The 23,587-nt window shown below is 34.0% G+C and overlaps 1 protein-coding gene across 1 annotated transcript; it reads right to left on the reverse strand.

The window, feature by feature from the left end:
- Positions 1-292: 292 nt before the first annotated feature.
- Positions 293-23,090, reverse strand: TMEM33 (transmembrane protein 33). The gene is made up of 8 exons (XM_010980351.3): positions 22,939-23,090; positions 22,682-22,760; positions 19,757-19,851; positions 19,040-19,227; positions 15,494-15,561; positions 14,270-14,403; positions 10,303-10,386; positions 293-5,730 (listed from the first exon to the last, which is right to left on the reverse strand). Exons 2-8 carry the CDS (start codon positions 22,724-22,726, stop codon positions 5,601-5,603), a joined length of 744 nt encoding a protein of 247 aa, XP_010978653.1. The 5' UTR covers positions 22,727-22,760; positions 22,939-23,090; the 3' UTR covers positions 293-5,600.
- Between the last annotated feature and the right edge of the window lie 497 nt (positions 23,091-23,587).

Here is a 23,587-nt window from a genome sequence, read left to right on the forward strand (position 1 = left end):
TTAGGGTTACAAATAACTCACCCACTAGGCTGTAAATTTCACTAAGTACAGGAAAGCAAGCAAGTGAACAGTTAAGAGATCCACTATGATTTTTCTTTTTTCCGTTTCACCTTAGACCACATTTTTTCCAGTTTCATACTAGATCACAAAATGATACCAGTTATTTTATTTGTGATGAGCTGAGGACAACAGCAGAGTTCAAGTTCACCTTATTCTAACAGTAAGGCGATAAAGTGCAATGGAAAGCTAAATTCTAACTGTAAATGTGTTTTTGCAACATAACATTTTCAAATCAGCTTAAATCCAGAGATTTTTATTACACAATTTGATTTTTACATCAATAAAATCTTAGATATAACAATACAGATAAAGGAACAATTTAATTTGTATTGAAATAAATATTAGATATACAAAGCACATAGTGAAAAAAGGTCACAATAAATTACAAGCGGAGACATTATTTTGCTCAATCACCAAAGAAAGCCCTTGACACTTCCAATTTCACACCATCAAATTTATCATTCTTGCTGATGTAAGCAGAACACGAAACGAATATGGATCCCTGGGCTTACTTTCACAGGTACCAGCATAGATAATTTACTACAGTGATCCAATTTGGAAATCAGTTGGGACCAGTAAATCGCTGCATAAAAGAAAGAGTGAATGAGGTCCTTTTCCCTTAGTGTCAGCAGGCTATGATTATTATGTTTATTAGATATTCTTGAAAAGAATTCACATTTTCTCAAATATTCGAGTGCAATATATTTCCCCTCTGAGCCCTACATTAGCATTTACGTGCTTTGGTCTTGAATACAGGGGAATGATGAATTTTTCAATTTATTTTATAAATTTACACAGTCTTGTTTATAAATTGGATAGTATTAGCCTGAAGAGTATATAACTTCCCAACCTGTACATTAGATATTAAAAATGGATTGAAGAGAAGTTCCTAAGAAATGCTGACATACTATATATACAAATTTTTTAGTTCAACATACCTCATTATGTAGAGCACCAGAAGTAATGCATTTATAAATCAAGCAGTTTTTTATGACTCTCTTTCTAATCTTTGTGACCCTTTTACATTTATTCCAATATACACACATCACAAATGTTACCCGCCCAATACGTTGCCCATTTGGTCTCAATTTACAAAAACATTTGTTCTATTTTAAAGTTACAAAAGAAAATAGTCAAAGTTTGGAATTAAACTGTCATGAATCAAGAGAAAAAGATTAGTTTAAAACTACCGAGCTTATCAAAAAAGTAATTTCAGAAAACTATGATGGAAAAAGTGAAATGAATTCTTGGGCCTCTCCTTCTCCTGGAATATGAGCTAATTTTTTGATTCCAACAAAGATATCAAAAATTTCCTATCATTTTCTAAGAAAAAGAATCTGTTTTAGATTTAAAGTAAGTACTGTATCTCTTGTCACATCAACTCAAATTCAATGCAGGTCAGTTTTCCTATTTGCACTGAACAAGAGGAGAAAGATCACTCTAGAGTTAATCTCTCACAAAGGAACATGTTCCTTCTAAGAATCCTCCTGAATACCACTTTAGAAGATAAACATGTCCTAGGATAATTACTACCAAGAAATCTCCCAAACTCAGCAGCTCCTTTTCTTAACCTTAATACCAGATCCAGTAACAACTTTCCATCCAGAATATTAAAAGAAGACCGCTTATTAAAACAATCTCTGGAAATAACGCCCGGATTTATAAAACATATATGCTTTGGTAAACTATCTGTTAAGCCATACTAGCACACAGCCTCTGTAGAATTCTCTTAATTCTACAGAAATCCCAATGAGGTGTTAAGAGAAACTAGCTGTTTCTACACCTCAAACTGAATTTACAAATCTAGCTACCATTCCTAATATCCAAAAATTTCAGTATGCTTTATATTACTGTGAAAAGTCTAAATTTTAAGAGGTTGAACTGGCTATATACCTCATGTACCTACAAAACGACCACAAAAAATTTTTTCTACACAACTGAAAATGAAGGAGAAAGAACAGTTTTATAATTGATGTGTTTTGGTGATTTAGGCACTTATAATTAAGGGGAAAAAAAAAACCCCAGCAAAGAGATCACGATCAGAATAATGTCACTAACTGTAACCTATGTTACTATTTACCTAGAAAGTAGATATTAACAGGGTACTTCTTCCAGCTTCTGAACATCTCAATATTTTTAAAATGTATTCATAGTAAATGCTTACTAAATATTTACTGAACATTGAATAATTAGAGTCATGGAATTCAGGTCCTTAGTTTTATGTTTGACTCAGCGTATAGTGGCATTTAACCTTCCAACATGGCAGGTCAAACAGCTGGGGACTACTTGAGGAAAGAGTGCCACCTACTGATCATAAACATAACTGTGGTTACTTTCTCCCTTGAGGTTTTCCTTGCAGAGTAAAAATCAGTCTCAATTTGGATGTTAGCAATGAGGCTAGTAGATCAAAGGGGATTTGGGTGGGCAGGTGGAGAGGAGCTTCAGAACTATATTAACTAAAACAAACTCCTTAGCATTAGACAAGGATCTTTACCACAACCCCGCAAAATTTTCATTCATTCTGATCTCAATCTTAAAAAAAAAAACTAACCAAATCTCTCAGTTCTACTTGTATTACACACACACTTTCTTTCCTTTTTAGGATGAGTAATATTCATGTCCTAAACTTGTAAACCTAATCTGAATTTTCAATCTTGATTTTCATGAAGTATTCCGATAGATTTACAATTCTTAGTTATATAAAAGACTTCATAAATATTTTCAGAACTCCTGGTTCAATAATAGCATGCCTTGATTTTCCCTGTAAAGGAGGTTCCTAAATAACTAAATTTAATTTAAAAAAAAAAGTTAGTTTTCTTTTTTGATTACTTCTTCCAGAAGCATCTACCTTGGTGAATTTTTCTCCAAGAAAATTTAAATACAAATTGTTATTTAAGAAATTTCTCTGTGTACTGACATTAAATTTAGAGTTAAAATTTATGAGGAATCAAGTATACAAAAGGGATCTAGAATTTTTGTTAGAATAAAGTAGGTTTTGTATGAGATCTCTACCTGCCCAAGAAGGTTTAATCTCTAAAAATGCCAGAAGAACAGTATTATAACACCTCCTAAAGAATCAGATATTCTGGACTTAGTTAAATCAACATTTTTTTTAAACTGCAAGTAAAAATAAATTGAACTATGCAGTATAATTTATCCTAGTACATTCACTCTATATACTGCTATTATATTTCCTTAATTTTAATTTGATAGGTATACATACAAGTTACACTATAATTTCAGATGTCAAATCAGCTGGCTGTAAATATTCATACCGCAGAATTTCCAACTATAAGTTCATGCAAACGATCTAGTAATGCTCAAATTCTAAGATTTATTTTTTTCATGAGTTTAGGAGTATTTTGTTTATAAATAAAGCCTTCCTTTAAAGAACAAACATGAGCATATCAGAAATCAAATCCCGTGATGTGATAGAAGCCTTGACTTTTGAAGCAGAGTGTTTTAAGTTGTAATAGTTTTAATGTTAAATTCTTTTTGTTAAAACCAACACGAATTATTTCCTTTAGGAAAATCTTTTTGACCAACAGTAATTTTCAAAATAAAGAGGAAAACTCAAAACAGTAGCATACTTATAGATCATTAAAAGACACAATAATGACAAAAAGAGAGCACACAAACACAAAGAAAATAAATGGAAAAACTTACTCATTTCTGTACCTTAGTTAATAGCACTGTTCCACGGTTAATTTCTTAGCTTTGGTAAATGTTGTATAGTGTGGAAAATGTTAACACAAGGGGAAGCTGAGTAAAAGGTATACAGGAACTCTCTTTACTGTTTTTCACAACTCTTCTATAAATCTAAAGTTATCTCAAGATAGAAAAAGATTGTAGAAAACAAACAAAAAACTAGTAACTTAAAAAATAAACGTGCCTTCAGCTGCCAAAATTTCTTGATAATTCAAAATTTTAAAAACATCATTAGACATCAATAATGTTGTTTACTCAACATTACAGTCATTTTATTGCTCTAGAAAACTTAGTTTTAAAACCATCAGATTATATACATAGTGATAATGAAGACTAGCCACACACACACACTCAATCAACTATATCATGAGGCTGCTTCTCTAGCTTAGAAGATAAATATTACAAAAATACAAAAATAGCTGGTTACAGTTGAGCTATCAAGCAGGTATCACATTTCTATAGATCAAAAAGTTGAACAAAAACTGATGCTACTGAAGTCACTGAGTATATATGAGAAATCCAAGTTACATGCAGACAGAAGAAAATAGGTTACAGAAACCATTACATTACTCTGCACTAACATTTTGCAATGTTTTAAACATTTCCAATCATGCAACAGTAATAAAGATCAGAATGAATTTTATAAAGGAGTTTGACGGAAGCTCAACAAACAGGACTTAACATATTACACAACTCAAATCACAGTTGCGTAATACATCCCATTTCCCCAAATTTATCTATACATTAAGAAATTGAAATGTACACAATTTCCTCCACAACTCCTCCTCCAGCCCCATTCCTAATCAATAACCTTACCTATAAACCTTTCTATTTAATCTTTTAAATCAGATTTGATGGGTAAGCATAATCTTCATTATTTCAGGACAGATATTAAGTTAAGTCAGTCACTCAATCTTCAATTACATTCCTTTCAAAAGACATCTGAACTGATGTACCTGTCTATGAAAATTCAAGCCTAAGAAACTGAGAAAACTGGCAGTCAAGAATCTGATCTAAGTAACTCTGTAAACTACAATAATACTAAAACCTATGTATCCACATTTCTAAAAGAATAATTTTCTATTTGAGAAATGTTACTCAATGGGTCTCTGAAAGGAAAACTGTCTGCCTACTGCTCTCTGATGTAAAATGCTTAAGTGACCCCAAATACTTACCCAATTGGCTAACAAGCTTATGGTTAGGCCTTTTTAAAAAGATATTCACAGAAGTAATTATAAAAGTAAAATTTTGGAAGGTCACAGCATAAGATACATATAGAATTCCTCTTATAATGGTACATCCAATATAAATCTGTCTCAACAAAGCAGCACAAAATCAATTTAAAACAATTTGAAATATAGTGGAAAGTGTTTTTGTTAAAATCATCAACCAAAATTACTGAATGGCAAAAGAATACTGTCTCAAAATATACTGAATTTACATGTAAATATTACCATAATTAACTCATGCCAGATATAAATTCAGGATACCAATTAGATTGAAACAAATTTTATAGCTATTTTTACAAGAGAAATAAATGTATTTCATGATAGAGGCATAGCAGCGTCTAAAGAATTTTTGATACATTTATCACAGATCCAAACTTCCTTAACCATGAACAACACAGTACAATAAAATTTTCTCACAAAGTATTTAAAAGGCTTGAATTAACATGCCAAGGAAAATGATTATTTTTCTACTGAGATGCATTTATGTAAATTATGTAAATTAGATTGAGGTCAGTTTTACACCTGGAATTAACCACCCCTAGCAGAAGTACCAGCAGCTAATAATGCTTATTTATATTATATATAACTTAACTGGATGTTAAACTATGCAACTGTTGGTGCCAGTCTGCTTATAAAGGCAATGCTCTGGAGACAAAGTCTTCTCACAAACAGTGGGCAAGCAGGTTTCATTATTAGATGTTCAACAACAATCCTCAGTTCATTGAACAAGGTCCTGCAAGATCAAAGAGTTTTCTTTCAGAAACCCAATAAAAAAGCAACATAATGTAAGAGCAGATGCCAATGAAAGACTTTCCTATAGCCGTTAAAGAATTTGAAGAAGCGGAAAAAAAAAAAAAAAAAGCCAGGATGCCCTGTAGGGAACACACAAAATTTTCAAAATCAACACCTGTTTCTTTTGGGGTGGCAGGGGGAGTTCGTCTAACAGAAGCATTTAACAAATGGCTCTCTCTGAGGGCTGAGACTAGGGATGATTCGTATCTTCTCTGCAGCTGAGTCATACATACCATTTTCACACTTAACTTGGGCAAATTCAACTAGTTGTAAAAAAGAGACCAAGACAGTGAAAATTATGTAACACGAGCAATCCCACCTACTATTTCCTTAAAAGAACATACTGCCTCTTAGAGCTTCCCTTGTCTGAAAAATGGGAATATGTACTTACTGCAGTCATAGTGAAGTTTAAATGAGACAGCAGAGAAGATGCTCAATAAATGTTATCTCCCAACTGGATCATTCTACTCCTCAAACTGGCTCTTGTTTGCCTTCAGACTAAATTCCACCTCCTCAACATCCAATGCCCTCCACAATCTAGTAATCTAGTCTCAGTTTGAACTTTCTGCTTCATCTCCTACCAGCCTCTGCCATGATGCCCATGTTCCAGTTATGTTGCGTGTTTGGGCCCAAACAGGTTGTGGACTTTGCCTTAACTGTGCTAGTCACTTACAAAGTACTGTTCATTACATACTGTAAATCACACACACACATCACACATTGTACAGGCTAGCAGATACAAAATCATGTATGCTGTACTATCACTTCTAAGTGCTTTGAAAAATCATCAAGGGTAATTTGGCTATTCACAGTTTTTATGTGCTGACTCATCCTATATAAAGATACAACTTTTACCTTTTTGTATCCTCTGTGTTATTTTAATGGTTAATAATAGGCAATAATCTGCTTTAAAAAAGGATGTAATACACTCTCACACAAAAACAGGAAGGAAATTTAGAAAGATGCACATTTATCCAAAAACCTGCTCTTCCTCTTGTATGTCCTATCTTTGTGACAGCCCCACTACTCATGACTTTCTAAGGTTTCCAGGCTAGAAACCTGGAGGTCTTCTTTATCTCATTCTTCTTCCCTAAGCCCTAAATTCCTGCCCTCCTAAATATCTTTCAAATTTATCCCCTTTTTCCTTAACCACTGAATTAGTTCAGGCTCTGGACTACTCTAACAGTCTCCAAATTGGTCTTTTTCTCCTTTTCATGAGCCTGAAATCCATCTTCTGGAATCATATTTCTAAATCAGATCCTACTATGTTCTCAACCTCTCCACATTATAAACTTCAAATGCTCTTCCTACCTTGAAATAAAATCCAACCCTTTTCGTGATCTAGTTCCTGTCTATCTTTCTGGGCACAGGTCTTTATTACTTCCCTATGTATTTGCTCAGGTCAAGTGACATGTAACTCCTGGTATGGTAAGCATATTCAGGCACCCACACACCAGAATACAGACTTCAAAAGACTTGGCTTATATTACCACCTGCTCAGTGAATTCTCATCCGTCTCCCTCTGTTCTCTGTGCTTTCAAAGCACCTTCATTATCATATTGACTTATATAGCTATCTAATTCACTCAGCTCCAAGTCCCTAGAAAGCAGGTATTTCAATCTTGCATAAACTTATTATCATCAACAATCACCGTCTTCAGAATAAATGAGTCTAATGAATAAAGTTAAAAGGCACCTTGAAAACACTCTAGTCAAACCCCCTCAGGTTACAGAAGAGGCCTAATGAGGTCAATGCGTGTCTAAAGTCACATGCCTAGTTTTTTTATTCTTGGCTCCATCCGTGGCATAAACTAGACCATGTCACAGAGTTCCTTCGGAGCAGCACTGACAACAGAACTTTCAGTGATGATGAAAATATCTGTCTACTGTCCAGTGCAGCGGCCACCAGCCATGCTTGCAACATGGTATGTGACTCAGGAGCTGAGCTTTAAATTGTATGAATTTAATTAAATTGGAATGGTCAAAAGTGGGTAGTGGTTGCTCTACTGGACAGTACAGCTCTGGACAATCTATACTACACATGAACAAAGGACTGGTACTACTAACTTGAGAATAAATATCATGATAGGTGAAAATGGTACAAACTGGCTATACAGACTGTCTCAAAACTCAATATATTTACATTCTGGAGGATAGTATAGAAGTTTCTTAAAAAACTAAAAATAGAGTTATCATAAAATCCTCCTGGGAACATATCTGGAGAAAAATGTTATTCAAAAAGACACAAATCCCAATGTTCACAGCAGCACTATTTACAATAGCAAAAGACATGGAAACAACCCAAATGTCCACTGACAGATGACTGGATAAAGAAGATGTGGTGTGTGTGCGTGCGTGTATAAAATGGAATACTACTCAGCCACAAAGAAGGATAAAATAATGCCATTTGCAGCCACATGGATGGACCTGGAGACTGTCATTCTAAGTGAAGTAAGCCAGAAAGAAAGAAAAATACCATATAATACCATTTATACGTGGAATCTTAAAAAAAGGGACACAAATGAACTTATCTACAACACAGAAACAGACTCACAGACATAGAGAATAAACTTATGGTTACCGGGGGGAAAGGAGGAGGAGGGATAAATTGGGAATTTGAAAATTGCACCTCTTGGGGAGTGATGGAAATGTTAGCTATCTTGATTGTGGTGGTGGTTTCACTGGTGTATACGTCTATCAAAATTCATCATATTGTACATTTGAAATATGTGTAGTTTACTGTACAGGAACCATACCACAGTAAAGGTTTAAAAAAAAAGTATAGTATAGAAAATGTAGTTTTATAGTCTGCTTATCAATATTCATAAACCCAAATATTTTCCATTACCTTTCCACCATTTTGATTAAAATGCATGCTTATGTGAGAGGTTTATCAGCACATATTTGTGTTATCTTGATCAACTGCCTTCCTTTCTGTCTTTATTCCACTGAACACTTCTGAATTTCTATATGTGCTGATATGATTTAAGGATATGTGGAGAAAATGGGAATAGAGAAGAGGATATAAAGAAGCAGAGAAAAACAAATCTGCTCATGAAAACTGGATGCCAGGGTAGGGGACCAGAATATAATGTCTAAAATGAATACACAGAACAGAAAAAAAAAAGGGGGGGAAACTCTGGAGTCAGGTAAAATTAAAGGTTTATTTTCAACTAGGGACTCCCCGTAAGAACCTATGTCTAAAGAAAGTAAAATCTATTTCAGAAAGTATTATAAAAAAAAACATTGTAGAGCATAAAAACCCCTTTAAAGGAGGTAAATCAGAATCATAAAAAAGGGAAAATAAACTATTAAAAACCAAATAGAATCTAAGTGCTTTTATAAACACTATTTCATTTCACCTCCAGAAGAAGGTTTCTTCCTATGTCAGTGAAAAAATTAAAATTTAAATAACTCGCCTAAAGCCACACACTTGGCAAAAGATGGGCCAGCATTCAAATTCAGTTTTTACTTTGCTTGTGAAAAATGTAACAGAGATGATGCTAATACACTCACTCAATTTCTGGCTGAATTCTACTACATGATGACTTTATTTTAAGTGAGAAAACAAAAACTATGTTAACGTTAGTATCTGAATAACATTTAAGAAACTATTTTTAAAAAGCTGTTCATTTCAATTTTCCTCTAACTTTTGAGATCAGAAGGCATAATTTATTGTATATTAATTTAAGTTTCCATTCCTGAACATTATAGCAATTTACTAAAATATTTCTCTGCTTCTTTATTTTTCCATTCCAAACAATTCTGCACAAGGCTATCAGAAGAATATTGTGATCATGTCAAAACAATCATTTTTACACATCTAAAAAGTTCCAAAATTCTTACTCAGAAACTCAAGAAGTTTTATGATATAGCTTCAATATACCTTTTAAATCTTTGTTCCGACCACTCACCATTCAGAATTTCCCTTATAGTTAAATAGGTCCACTCAATGCCCCTTTTACTCTGCTTTTCACCTTCCTGCCTCTGAACTTGTGCCCTACTGTTTTCCTACCTAAAATGCTTTTCCCTATTCTGTCTGTTAAAAGGCTTTAATCCTTCCAGAACAAATTAAAACCTCTATTTTGTGAAACTTTCCCGGGCTGTTCTATCTTCTGGCTCAATGATCTCTCCCCTCTTGTGGACTATACTGTACTGATACGATAGAGCAAACGTGACAATTCATAGATTGACATGTGAATACTGTATCCTGAACTATTTCTTCCTTTTTTATTATCTGACATGTGTTTTTGTTTCTTCAACTAGAAAAGTTCCTTGAGAATGGGACTTATGTCTTACACATCTTTAAATTCCTTAAGCTTTAGCACTGTTTTAGAGGTAGAAGAAATACAATCATCTCGTCAATCGTTCTATGGCCTAGAACTTAAATATAAAAACATCGCTTGCTTCTAAATTCTAACATAAAAGTTAAACAACTCTTAAAAGTTACAAATACTATTATTTTGTAATTGTCTTGATAAATAAATAAAACAGATTTAAACTAATCAGCTTACCGACAATATGGATTTCTTCGAGAGGAATATCGAAGAGTAAGGAATCTATAATATATAAAAGGCTGGAGCAAACTTCCTTGACCACTGAAATAAACACAAAGGTAATAAATACATGTTATCAATTCATATGTATACTCTCATACTTAAAGGCAATTTAATTGGAGAATGTGTATCTTTATTCATCAAATGGTCATAGTAATAGCTATAATATCTAAATCCAAGTTATTTTTAAAAAGGAAATAAATGAATGCATATGATTGGTAAAGAATAAAATATTACTGTTTAAATTTTATAAATATGTATTCATGTATAAATTACTTTTTAAGTTTTTTAAAGCTATTAAATAAATAATAAATGTTTCAACAACTACCACTGATAACTGATAATCAAGTTTTAAAACTTCATAATGTATTTTAAATGAACAGTAGTTCACTTTATATAAATAAACAAGAAAAACTAATAAAACTGCACAGGCTCACTAGTAAACCTGCACAGCTTATACTATACTACTTACTTTTCTTGGTTAAAAATCAAAATCACAATACTTCAGGGGTCATATACGCTTATGAAATTCTAAGTCTGGAATTCTTTCCTAGGAAAAACTATCTACATTAAGACATCACTAAAATAACTACAAATAAAATGCAGCAATAAACTAACATGGATAGTTCGGTAGCAGGGCTAAGTAAATTATGTTTATTAGATGGACTCGGTATGCAACTACTTAAGATTGTGATTATGAAAACCATATAGCAACTTTGAAGAAAGTAGAATATAAAGCTATACCTATCATTAAAACTTCAGATGGGGGAGAAATATATTAAGATGCTAATATTTTTATTCTCCCTCGAAATTGTGTGGTACTGCTCTCATAATAAAAATAACATACATGATTACAAACTTATAATATTGCTATATCCATTTCCCCTAAAATCATGTGATGATCTTTAACTCTAAATTGAAAAACACACATATTGCAGAAAACATAAATAGGAAAGAATATTCAATGAAAAATAAATTTTCCATCATCCAAGTTAGTTCTTTCTTCAAAGTTACAGCACAGTCTTTAATATATACTTCCAGAAATTTACACAAAATGTTTATAATGACTAACACAAACATAGTGCTCACTTTGTCATTCACTGAATCCACTTAACGACCCTAGGAGGGAAGTGGCATTATCATACCCACCTTACATATGAAGAAACTGACACAGAAAGAAACGTATATATGCCTTTAAACGTATATACCCCAAAATAATTGGGGAGCACCTTACCTAGTTTCCAACAAATTTTAAACGTATTATATCTTGGAGATAATTCCCTTTCACAACACATAACTTATCTCATTCTTTTTACAGCTTCAGATAGTCCATATTATGCATGCACTATTATGTAACAAGCTCTCTACTAATGAATCTACAACGATCATCCTTTTATCCATCTTTGCACATGTGTGCGTGGATATGCAAAATAAACTCATAGACTATGTTCACTTTTAAATACAGAGCTTTACACATTATTGCTAAAAATATAACTTAATAAAGCCTTCTAATATTAGACTGTGCTTCTCCTATGAAGGGTAATATTTAAGGAACAATCGCTTAAAATTGCTTTTAATTTTATAGTCTGTGTTGTATTCAAGTAACGAACTTGAAGCATTACTATCTTTTCTTGTTAGGGAGTGAATAAAACTTTATAACTTTATTTTAATTTTTTAGATAACAATGTGATCCCTCTATTTAAATACTTTCGGTAAATTCTCATTTCCTTTACAATAATCTTGAAGATTAAAATCACTTTGTTCATAGTAAGTGTTAAATAAAAGATTAAGTACCATAATTGAGTTAATATAGCAATACAGTCAAACCTTAGTACTCCAACAAAAAATACACTGCAGTTCCAAAAATGAGGTTTTTCTTTAAGTGTGCATGGCATCTTGGCATTTCATTGTAATTCTCTTAAGCTTACTTAAAAGGAGAATAAATTATTGTGCTTATTAAACAGAATCTGGAGGTTTCAGCTATAGACATAAATTATTTCCACATAAAGAACTAGTTTTGGTAGCTACATTTTAACTTTCACCCAGGTACATGAAACAAATCACAGAACCTCATGTGACCCAAGAAACAAACATGAACAAGAAAGTAAGAGGGCAAGAGGTTCCTTTTACCAATAAAAATGTTTAAGTGTATGATCAGGATTACAAAAAAAGAGTTAACCTTTAGGGTGAAAATTTTAAAGTAGAATAATTGACAAATACAGCTGCATCAAATCCTATACTCAATATTCATGGAATGTTTACTGGAAGGAATCTTGGCAATTACTTATTTCAACAACTTACTAGTCTTTTAAATGTAGAAAATCAAGGCCTAGAAGACTAAGTTAATGAGTCTTAATTAACAAATCAACCAGAATCCAGCTCCCTAACACCAAGTAAGAAGTCTTTCCATTTTATCATTCCAGGACCTTATTTATATACTACCTAGTTTGGAACCCCGTGACTTAAGCATCATGGGGTCATCCTGGAGTTTTCAGAGAAAAATATTATTTATAAGAATGATACCTAATTACCTTTAATGAAAAAGAATAAGAATATGGAAACAAATATATGTATGTATATGTATGACTCTGATGTATGAATATATACACCAGAGATTGACACACTGTAACTGACTATACTTCAATAAAAAAATTAAATTAACATTAAAAAACAAAGAATGATATAGGTACATTTATGAGGAAATCTAGAGGAAACTATTACTAGCTTAAAGACTCCTAAAGAAAGGAGTAACTGTCAGGTTAAAAACCTCACTAGTTAACCAAGGCAACGAACATTAAAATGAAATATTTCAAAGACAAAAATAAATTTATTACAAATTAATGAGATTATGGAAAACAGGTAATTCAGACATATTAAAGGCCAATTTGGCATGTTTTATTAAATATAAAAATGCATTTATCTTAGACTCAGCAAAAGTACAGACTAATACAAAAGTATAGACAAGTAAAAAAAAAAAAAAAATTCCTACAGCAACATTTGGAAAAGTAAAAAGCTGGAAACAAATGGCCGTCAATAGGGGAATGGGTAATAAAATATAGTATACTAATATAATGGAACACTATACAGCCAGAACTGTGAATGTCAATATAAATAAACTACAAAAACATACTGTATAAATGAAAAAAGCAAGATGCAGACAATTGATGTATTATGATGCTTCTGATGTAAAAACTAAACAAAGCCCCATACCCATAAAATAATAATATATATTTTCTACCTATCTTAGTAAGTATTTTTAAAAGAATGACATACATGTACACGTATCAACCTCCTTGCCTCTGGGAAGGAGAGGACAGAATTGCAACTAGGATTCTTAGTCAAGTGATACTTCAGCTTTTATCTATAATGTCCTATTACTTGAGAAACTGAAAACTCAAAAACAATAATCTGGACAGAAATGTAGTTTTAAAACTTAAATGCAAGAACATAGACGGAGAGGGCAATACTATCCTAATGTTCTAATTTTTAAAAGGAAGGCTTTCTTTATTCACGCATTCCTTCTATAATTAAGATACAAACAAAATATGGAGGTGGTGGCAAGCAACAATTAATACCAGACCCTAATTTTTCAGAATTTTCTCTAGTATGGGAAAAATCAATTCAACAATGTCAGAATGGACTAAACTAGCCTTTCCAAGATTGTTTCAAAGGCAGTTATTCTGAAATCAATTTTCAAAATGTTCAATGATAAATCACAAGGAATGGTAATTAAGACAAATTCCTAGGTTTACTATAACATCTCAGGCTCTCTACTATCACGTGAAAAGATGACTCTAAATCCATTCAGCTCTGCTTACAGTATCTATTCAGCAGATTCAAGCAGCTCAAAATGTGACTTTATACATTTATTACGTTCGCTTAGACATCAGCCTCCTACAACAAATGTATTTTACTTTATTCTTACCTAAAAAGCATAAAAACTGTAGCAGGCATCAAGAATATTTCATTACAAGCAATGAATTTCAGAATATTCTGTTGATTAGCGCTTAATTTATCCAAGATGGATCTCAGCAGAGGTAAGCTATTAGAACCTTTTGCCTAAAACATAAGAAAACAAACATTAGAAGTAACATAGCATTTCTGGGGGAAGGGTATAGCTCAGTGGTAGAGTGCTTGCTTAGCATGTATGAGGTCTGGATTCAATCCCCAGCACGTCCATTAAAAACAAACAAACAAAAAAAACTATCTCTCACCTCCAAAAAAAAAAAGAAGTAACAGCATTTTTGATCACTCAGTTATTTTCTTTCTTTAGATAAACAGCATATACAATACACAATACAACCAAAAGATAATTATTTGAATACAATGACATAAAAATTTACAAACTATTTATGGACAAAAGTTAATGTATTTTCCTGCTATAGTCTATTTTCTGTATTTGAAGAGTTAAAAAGGGAAACAACTTTAATAAAAGGCCCTTTCATTCACAGATGTTGCTTTTCTTATGAAAGATTATAGATTATTTCACAAAAAATTGTGGTTATTTCTCTTCAAATGCAACAAAATCTGGGTACCCGTAAATACAGTTAAAGTATTTGCAATTCCTTAGTTAATTAAAGGTAGAAATTAAGGAGTCCAATTACTGTGACCCAAGAGCTATAGGGATAACGAAAAAGGGACCAAATTTTGGATATTTTAATTCAAATTTCAGTGCATATATAGTCAATCTGCCTGCACACTGAAGTTAGGCTTAATGATCCAATGATCCAGAAATAAAAAATTTTAGGAAAGTAGCAATTCTGAACATTAGTGTAAAAGAAATTCGGCACACTCTACTTACCTGGTATGTTAAAATTACTGACGGAACAAGAGATCTCTGACAACTTACCAAACTCAATAGGTATGACTTTTTTTTTTTTAAATAATGAGATCTATTTCAAACTTCAGAAATTTCTTCAGGAACTGGGGGATAATTTTAAATACAATCTCTTATCTTAAAAATGTACTATTTTACTGAAAGTTAAACAATAAAAAATTCTAAAACATTCAAATTACTAGAATAAGTTTGTAAGTAATACAGGAACTTTTTGTGACAAATGCCCAAATGTCTTAGAACTCAAATTTGTGTCAACTATCTGTAAATCCAGGAGTCAAAAACAAAACCAAAAATCAGAATAGTTCTACTTACATCAAGGATCTTTTTGGTGTATGTAGCAGCATGAAGCAAAGAGAATAACAAGACTGGGAAAATACTCACTGAAGAAAACAATTAAGGAAAACATTTAAAATTCACCAAGCACTTTGCAAAATAGGCTATGATTATGTCCAGCCATACAAATCTGAAATGGTATCTGTTGAAATGAGTTCAGTGGCTTTTGTTTTACTGATACACTTTATAAAATAAAGTTTACTGGATAAGAATATAAAATATTTGAAACATTTGTTAAATGAAATTGAAATCTAGGCCACCTGGAAGCATTAAGTAGAACAGCTTTTAACCCCACAATGGTCATCTCGGACAGAATAATTTAGCCTTCAAATACCAAGATAGTCTTTTGTACTGCTTTCATCAGCTCCGTTGCTTAGGAAAGAGTATAGGATGATGGTTGAAAGAGTAGTTCCCAAATTTTCCTCAGTTAAATATCTCTCATTATTTCTTTCCTACAAGGACCCCATTTTTTTGAGATACTGTTCCTATCAAGCTTTTACAGTTAATGTGTTCTCAATTTGTACAAATAAAAAAGTATGTATCTGGTTTTGTATATAGTCAATTGAGAGTCTTTTATCAGTTTAATTACAGACATAAGCAAAGAATCCTTAATATTTAAGTTCTACTGTTTGGCTTATGTCATGGATAATAAAAATACACAATTTCATTCAGCTTTTTGAAAAATGGAAATTGCTCAAAAGACTCTACCCCAATTTCTGCTAAGTTGACAACAAAAAAATCTCACTTGTCCAGGTTATTTTCATGAAATGATAAGACAGTTAATCATGGATGGCAAAAGCATTTGCCCCAGAAATAGTAGCAATTTCTAAGAAAGAAACCATTATATTTTTCTACATCAACTGAAAGCTTGATGTGAGGGAAATGGTGACCACTACAACACAATCTGAGTATCAAATTCATTATGACCATAACTTATCATTTAGGATTCCTAATTTCCAACTGGCAAGTAAACACTGACCTATAGCCAAGTATTGTAAGAATCCTAACTCTCTAACATAAAAGTTCTCCAAACTAATATCCTGACCAATTCTTCCCTGCCACTCATAAGAATTAAGTAAAATGCCAATTTCCTGAGTAGAGATCATATATATATACACACATACACACCCATATAAAAGTTTCACAGTTTTTAATGAATCATACTTTTGAAACTGATGAAAGCTACAACCCTCTCTTCTCTAAGGCCACTATAAAACTCTGCTGCTTCTTAAAAAACTCAATTTAAACTTTGACACATATCCTGTCTTGAAGCCTGATTCAATACAGAAGCAATGTCAGGTAATAAAAACAGAATCCTGAATTCAGAGTCAAGATATCTGGGTCCCGCTCTTGGCTCTGTCACTAACTTCATTTCTCTAGGTCCAGTTCCATCTTCTGTCAAATGAATTTGCAGCAATCAAAGCTGAGGATTTCTAATGAGTCTCACATCTCTAACATTCTATAGTTCATAAATTCTTGATAAGAGATTCATAATTTAGGATTTACTGTTACTTTAAAACTAGGAAATATAAGGGTGAAAATTCTACAACAGAACAAGGACAATATATCACTTTTGTAAGAGCAAAGATCAGAACATGCCTTTGGGCTTAAGTATATTAACATAATACGCAACCACTTAGGAATCAGATTAGTATTTCTTGCCAATTAACAGTTAATGTTATTCCCACTGATTACTCCCACACCCCCTCCCTGTAAGAACTTAAACATGAAATCCTTAATCTTCAACATTCCCTAAAGATGGGCTAGCAAAAAACGAATTGGATAGAAAATGCAGAGAGCCTGTCTTCACTGTCATGAGTCATTTGGCACCATCTCAGGATTCACTCAATAAAACTGTGCCAGAGGTCAATACTGATGTATTCAATTTGTTCTACATTAATTATCTAGAAAACACATTTTCTATCATTTCTATTTAAAGAAATTTTAAGCTACTAAGAGCAGAAACAAGAACCTCTATGTAATTTCCCATTATATCTCAGAAAAGTAAGAATTTTAACATTGGTAATTGTAAAGGACCTCAAAGGGCATAGCTGACCAAACCAGGTCAATCCAATGATATGCCAAACAAATGTGATTATATCATTTACCGCTGTAGTACAACAATTATCAGTGACTTTTACCCAAAAATTAACAAATACAAATTATGATGGAGCATTACAGACCCAAGCATGCACTGAAACTTGCAAAACTATTCCTTACATTGTAAACCACAAATTTAAACAGACTCTCCATGTACTACGTAAGTTGAGCTACCAGCTTCTGTCCAGGTATAGACAGAAACATTTTAAAACTACACTTAAGTGCTACTCACTCAATAATCGTAGATTAGGCAGACCTTTTAAGTCAGATAGACCTTGTCAGCATTACTACTTACTTGCTAATGTGATGTCAGACAAGTTATTTCAAACTCTTTGAGCCTCAATATCCTTATCAATATAATGCTCATGATAATTTTTTTCAGAGTGTTTCAAGGACTAAATATGTCAAGTTTGTATACACTGGCAAAACAGGTGCTCAAAAAATTTGATAAAAAACTTTAAATTTGATACTTCATGAACATAGAAAATACTATCTAAATAGTGTTAGAGACATATTTTATTGTGCTTTCCATTATGTACAGTTGCATAATAAACATTCAAGAACACTTAGGAGCCACACTTCTGAAAATACTATCCTGAGGGATGATTCATGTGGGGGGTGAGGGTGGAGAACAGATTAAAATGATTACATTTAGGAAACACTGCTAACTCTGTCTCACAACGCACACTACCATATCAAAGGTCTATAGTAAAGAAACCTAACAATGTTTAACCTAGTGCTTCCCAAACACACTAAATTGCAAAATCCCTTCTCTTCCTTTTTAAGAATATTTATTATCATCCCACAACATAGTTTTGAAATGTGTAAACAAATTTCAAATGAGTTAATTCTCATTAACTCCAGAGAGTATCTATTTGCCCTTATTTTCTACTCTATCCATAACAAGTACTAATTTCTTTTTATTTTACTGATTAATTATCTCACTCTTTGCATAAATAAGTTATTTCTTGAATTTCCATGTTTCTAGCTTACTGGGAGTTAAAAGAAAGAGCTGAGGATTGGATTTCTTTTTTTAAAGCAAGACATCTGGGCATTTTCCCAAAGAAGATGTAAATTAAATAAAAGAAAAATAAATATTAAAATAAGTCCTCCATAGACTTATCCTTTGAAGCTGAATTTTAAAATATCCATTGCTAATAGAGAAGCTTACGAGAGGCAAGAACAAAGTTCCAAAGTTTAAAATTCCCAAGTTAGCTCTTCAAAATTTAGACTTCACATTTTAGAGTCAGAAATTCTTATACTGAATGTATCTGCATTCAAATGAAGCTGCAAACAAACCAACCAACCCAGGCTTCGTGAAACACCCTCATTGCCGAATCCTTCCTTTATCAAAAAAAATAATCAGAAGAGATCTCCTATATACTCGGGAGGCAATTTCACTGTTAAAAAGGTACAAAAGGATACTTGTAACAGGGTAGGAATTGACAAAGATGAGTGAATACAACAGGTAGTGGCAGCTGTCCTCTAGCAAAGCCTGGGCCAGGAACGCTCTGCTTAACTGGAAGTGCGGCAGTCTCTGGTGCAGCCTCAGAGCGCTAGTCAGAGCATTTGCCAGCAAAGCACGCTGGTAAAAGCTTGCTGCTTCGTGCAACCTGCAAATTACCAGGGGAGAGGTTATCATGAGACACAAACAACTACCATGCCTCTTCCTCCTTTGTGAATTGCATCATAACTGCACAACACCTAAATCTATTCTTGTCAACAGAAAAAAAATTACTTGACTCAGCTGTACATTTTTAGAAGCATCCCTTTACAACAATTTTTATTTATCTATTTATTTATTTAGATTAGTATAGTTGATGTAGAATACCCAACTGAATTTTATAGAGAAGTGATTTTTCCTTTTAAACAGTCAAAAATGCAAAAGAACATGAACTCATCTCATCCCTACATCCATTTTCTTTCAGATTTTCAATGTGATGTTACTTTTCACAAAGCACATGATATAAAATATTACTTCCAGTTGGTAATATTACTAGGATATTAGTGCCTAAAGGATGAGAGTTGTGTTATATTTCTCCCTGCATCTCCTGCAGTTTAACAAGTCTGACACCTAAAAGTATTCCATAAAAACTGACTAAACGAGTGAATCTCAAAGGCAGAAACACATATAATACATACCCAAGAAGAGGCAGAACGAACAAAGCAGAGCAGTAAACTGTGAATAAGCGAGAAAGCCACATTGCTGTGTCCAACTTATTGGTCATCATGAATTGCTGAATTTAAAAAGAAAAATACTGTAGTAAATTAAGCTTGCAAATTATGTTTTTAAGGATGAATACTACATAGTTTTATTCTTACTCAAAAATGGCTTAATGTCCCTCTTGCAATTGTTTTTTTTTAAGATCATTACATGAAAACTGTTAGGGACATTGTTTCATGTATGTGCTCAGTAACTAGGCCAAACTCCTTACAGTTTCGACATGGAAAGCACAGAAAGTACTTATAGAAAAATACCAGCTGACATCTTAAAAAATTTAAAAACTTATTAGGCAAGGAAAATTTGAACATAAACTAAACTACCATTGTCTATTCCTTCAGCATTTGCAATACTGGCTTCATCTACTTAAAAGAACATTAAATAGGAACTAATTGCTCTCAAGAGGACCATAATTCTTATTCTTAGAAAAATCTCAAATTCAAACAGGCAAGTCTCAGATCTGAGTAAAAAGGCATCACACAAAGCTAGTTTGGATTAAATCAGCCTTACAAACGAGAAATGTAAAACCATGGTAACAGTCACCATTGAACTCATTAGCTTATGGATGATTTGCCAACTTAGACACAAGGGCCTGGCATACTGTAGAGGGTCAAAATATGGCTGCCAGGTGTTAATGGCACCTACCTCTCATTTTATGACTTTTTCATCCTCTTGAAGCTCCCTCATAAGACTTACCCTGGTTTCTGTGGCCCTAGATTAAACTTCCATATATCACTTTCTTCTCCTCATTCTGTCTTTTCTTTCACTGCATTTTACCAACAGATATGTCCATCATCACTAATAACTTAAAATCTGTTTTCTCATTCACAATGTATCATATTCAAATTCTAAAGTGGCATTTATATCATTTTTTGATAGAATCTACATAGACAATTTTTACCTCAAGACCCAATACAGACATGTGTGGGTATATAAACAAAATTTTCACAAAACAATAGTTATATTCACTACATGTGATGGATTTTGGTATTTTGTATTCCATTTAATGTTTTAGAAATACTTAGTGTTTCCACTAAAGTGATTTTAAAACTCACTAACAGGTCTTAACCTGGAGTCTAAGACACTACTCAAGGCAATATAACTTAATTATCTTTTTAAAGAAGACATAAAAAAACTTCTGGGGAAAAAATGCAAGTATATTTAGAAAACCAAGAATTTTAAAATTTAATTTTATCGTATGCTTTCTAATAATATGCAGGTAATTTCAGATATATGCCTCTGGTTTATTCTATCCCAACCTACTACGCTGTGACTCTTCTAAATTTAAATGATCCGTGGTAGTCAAGTGGAAGGATGAATATAGCTTTCCATGCTCAGTTTCTCTACAAATATTCAGACTGCATGACAGTCTGCAATTTAATTTTAGAGCATTTTCTTTAAAACCCGTTTGTTTAAGGTGTTCATTTTGTGATAAATCAGTGAGCTCTGCATTTCATTTTCTACACTTTTATGCGTGTGTACTCTATTACACAATAAAAAAGGTTTAAAAAAGTGTATTGGTTTACATTTTAACAGTGAACTGACTAACCATGTTATAAATAGCTCAGGCAAAAAATATTAATGGATCTTGGGGTGAAAAAACTACCGAGGTGAAAAATTATTCACACAGTCTCAAAGTATCATGCCATAGAATACTTTTTATTTACAAAGAGAAAAAAGTTATCTTAATAATGGAGAAATCTGGTGGACACCATCGTAACCAAATGGTCAAACAATATCTCCAATGATGGGATAAACCAACATAAAATGCTTCCTAATAAAAATAATGCACTGAGATGAACAGAGTGTTACTTTTGTAATATTTCTACCAAAATGTTTAACCTGAATCTAGTCATCAAGGGGAAAAAAAAAAAAAAAATCAAACAACTCCAATCTGAGGAGCATCAGGCCTGGATTCTTGAAAGATAAAAATGGGAGGACGAGGGCAAGGGAATTGTTCTAGACTAAAAGGGACCAGAGGCCAGTAAACGCAGTGTACACTTTTTGATTAAATCTGGATAAGGAGGAAGCAGCTTTAAGGGACAATTGACATAATTTGAATATGAACTGTATAGTAGGTAATAACATGTATCAATGTTAAATTTCCCAACTTTAACTGCAAAAATTGCTGCAATAACTGCATTGTGGTCATGTAAAAGAATAGTTAAGTACTTATGGGTTAATAATCATCATGATGCATACGACTCTAAAATGGCTCAGAAAAATAAAGGAAAGAAAAAAAAAAAAGTGACTCACTCAATTCACATACTTACAGTATTTAAAATTAGAGAGCAATTATGCTTCTGGAACAAATAACTAGTAAGCAACAGATCTGCATCTTAAGAATAAAGAATTTAAAAAAGCGTAATACTTGTTTTCTTCGTAAATTTAGTAACGGGGCGGGGAGACGCTCTCCTCCTTTCGCATAATTTCTAATAGCACAAAACGGGCAGAACGGTTCTCTTCCAGCACGCGTGTGCGTAATGAGGCTTGCGTGGAATGAGGCGCATGTCACGAGACATACTCAAGTGGCATCTTCTACCTTAGGACCCAAGCCAGAGACAGAGTAGTGGGAAGGGACAAGAAGGCCCAATTTCCACCGCACACAGGTGGGCATATAGGTGAGGGCCGCCTGCTCCAAGCCGGCCAGTTGTGGCTTTGGAAACAAACTTTTAGCTCCCTCTAACGTCTTAGCACACGATCGGCCCTTTCCCCACCCCCACCCCAATCCCTAATCCCAGTCCTGAAAGCACTGAGCTTCTAGAACGCCTCGGACCCGACCTGCAACACTTCCTGCTCCTTCCTAACTTCCAAGTCAAGCCAAACGACCCTGCCCTCTCACTTACCACTGCGCCCGCCCCTTGGGGGCCGTTCGGAGCCGTATCCGCCATGGTGGGGGGTGGGCTCACACACGCGTCTGGGACGCTGCAATCGGAAAAAGAAAGGAGGTCAGCACCGGGGCCCCGAATCCGGGAACCGACTTCTCTGCCTAGTGCCGAAGCCCGCCCCGCCCTGCGGGGGCTCCGGGCCTCCACAGAGCAAAGGTCTAGCCGCTTCAGTGCAGCGGACTGTCCCACGGGCACCCGCAGTGGCCAGGAAATACCTGTCTGGCACGTCCAAGAGCAAAGCTGGGTTTCTCGAAAGACCAGAGCGAAGGCAGAGCTTCGGAACAAGGCCCAGTAGGGACGACCTAACGCCGCCGGCTCCGGGTAGTTGCCGAACCCGGAAGTGCTCGCTTCACTTCCGTGGGGAAGAGGCGGTGGCGTAGCGGGGAAACCCGGAGCGGTGCCCTGAGGCATGACGGGAAGTGTCGTTTTTCTGGGTTCGGCTTCACTCGTCGTGCACGCCCATCGGCTCATCGGTCAGTTAAAAAGCGAGGCGGGCAAAGCAGCTTTTCTCTCCTCATTAGCTGAAGGATGGTCCAGCCTGCCCCGGTCCAAACAGCGAAGTCTCCTTCCTAATATAGAAGCCTCAGAAACATAGTCCTGGCTGTTTTCTTCGAGGGGCTCACGAAGCCCTGTGGTGCTACTCCTAAAATTAATTCTTTCAACAGCACTAAATGAGTCCTGCTGTGACAGGACCCATGCTTGGCAAGGAAGATAGAAAGATGACTGTGGCACAGACTGCAGGAGAGACAGACAAGTGAACCGAAATCACAACACACTGATTGTGTAATGTGGACAGAGACTGAGTTAATCCCAGGGAGCACTAGGAAGGGCTCTAAGTCAGTGGGGGTCTGGGAAGGGTCCAGG

The sequence above is a fragment of the Camelus dromedarius genome, chromosome 1 (genome assembly GCF_036321535.1).
Source record: "Camelus dromedarius isolate mCamDro1 chromosome 1, mCamDro1.pat, whole genome shotgun sequence".
NCBI lineage: Eukaryota > Metazoa > Chordata > Mammalia > Artiodactyla > Camelidae > Camelus > Camelus dromedarius.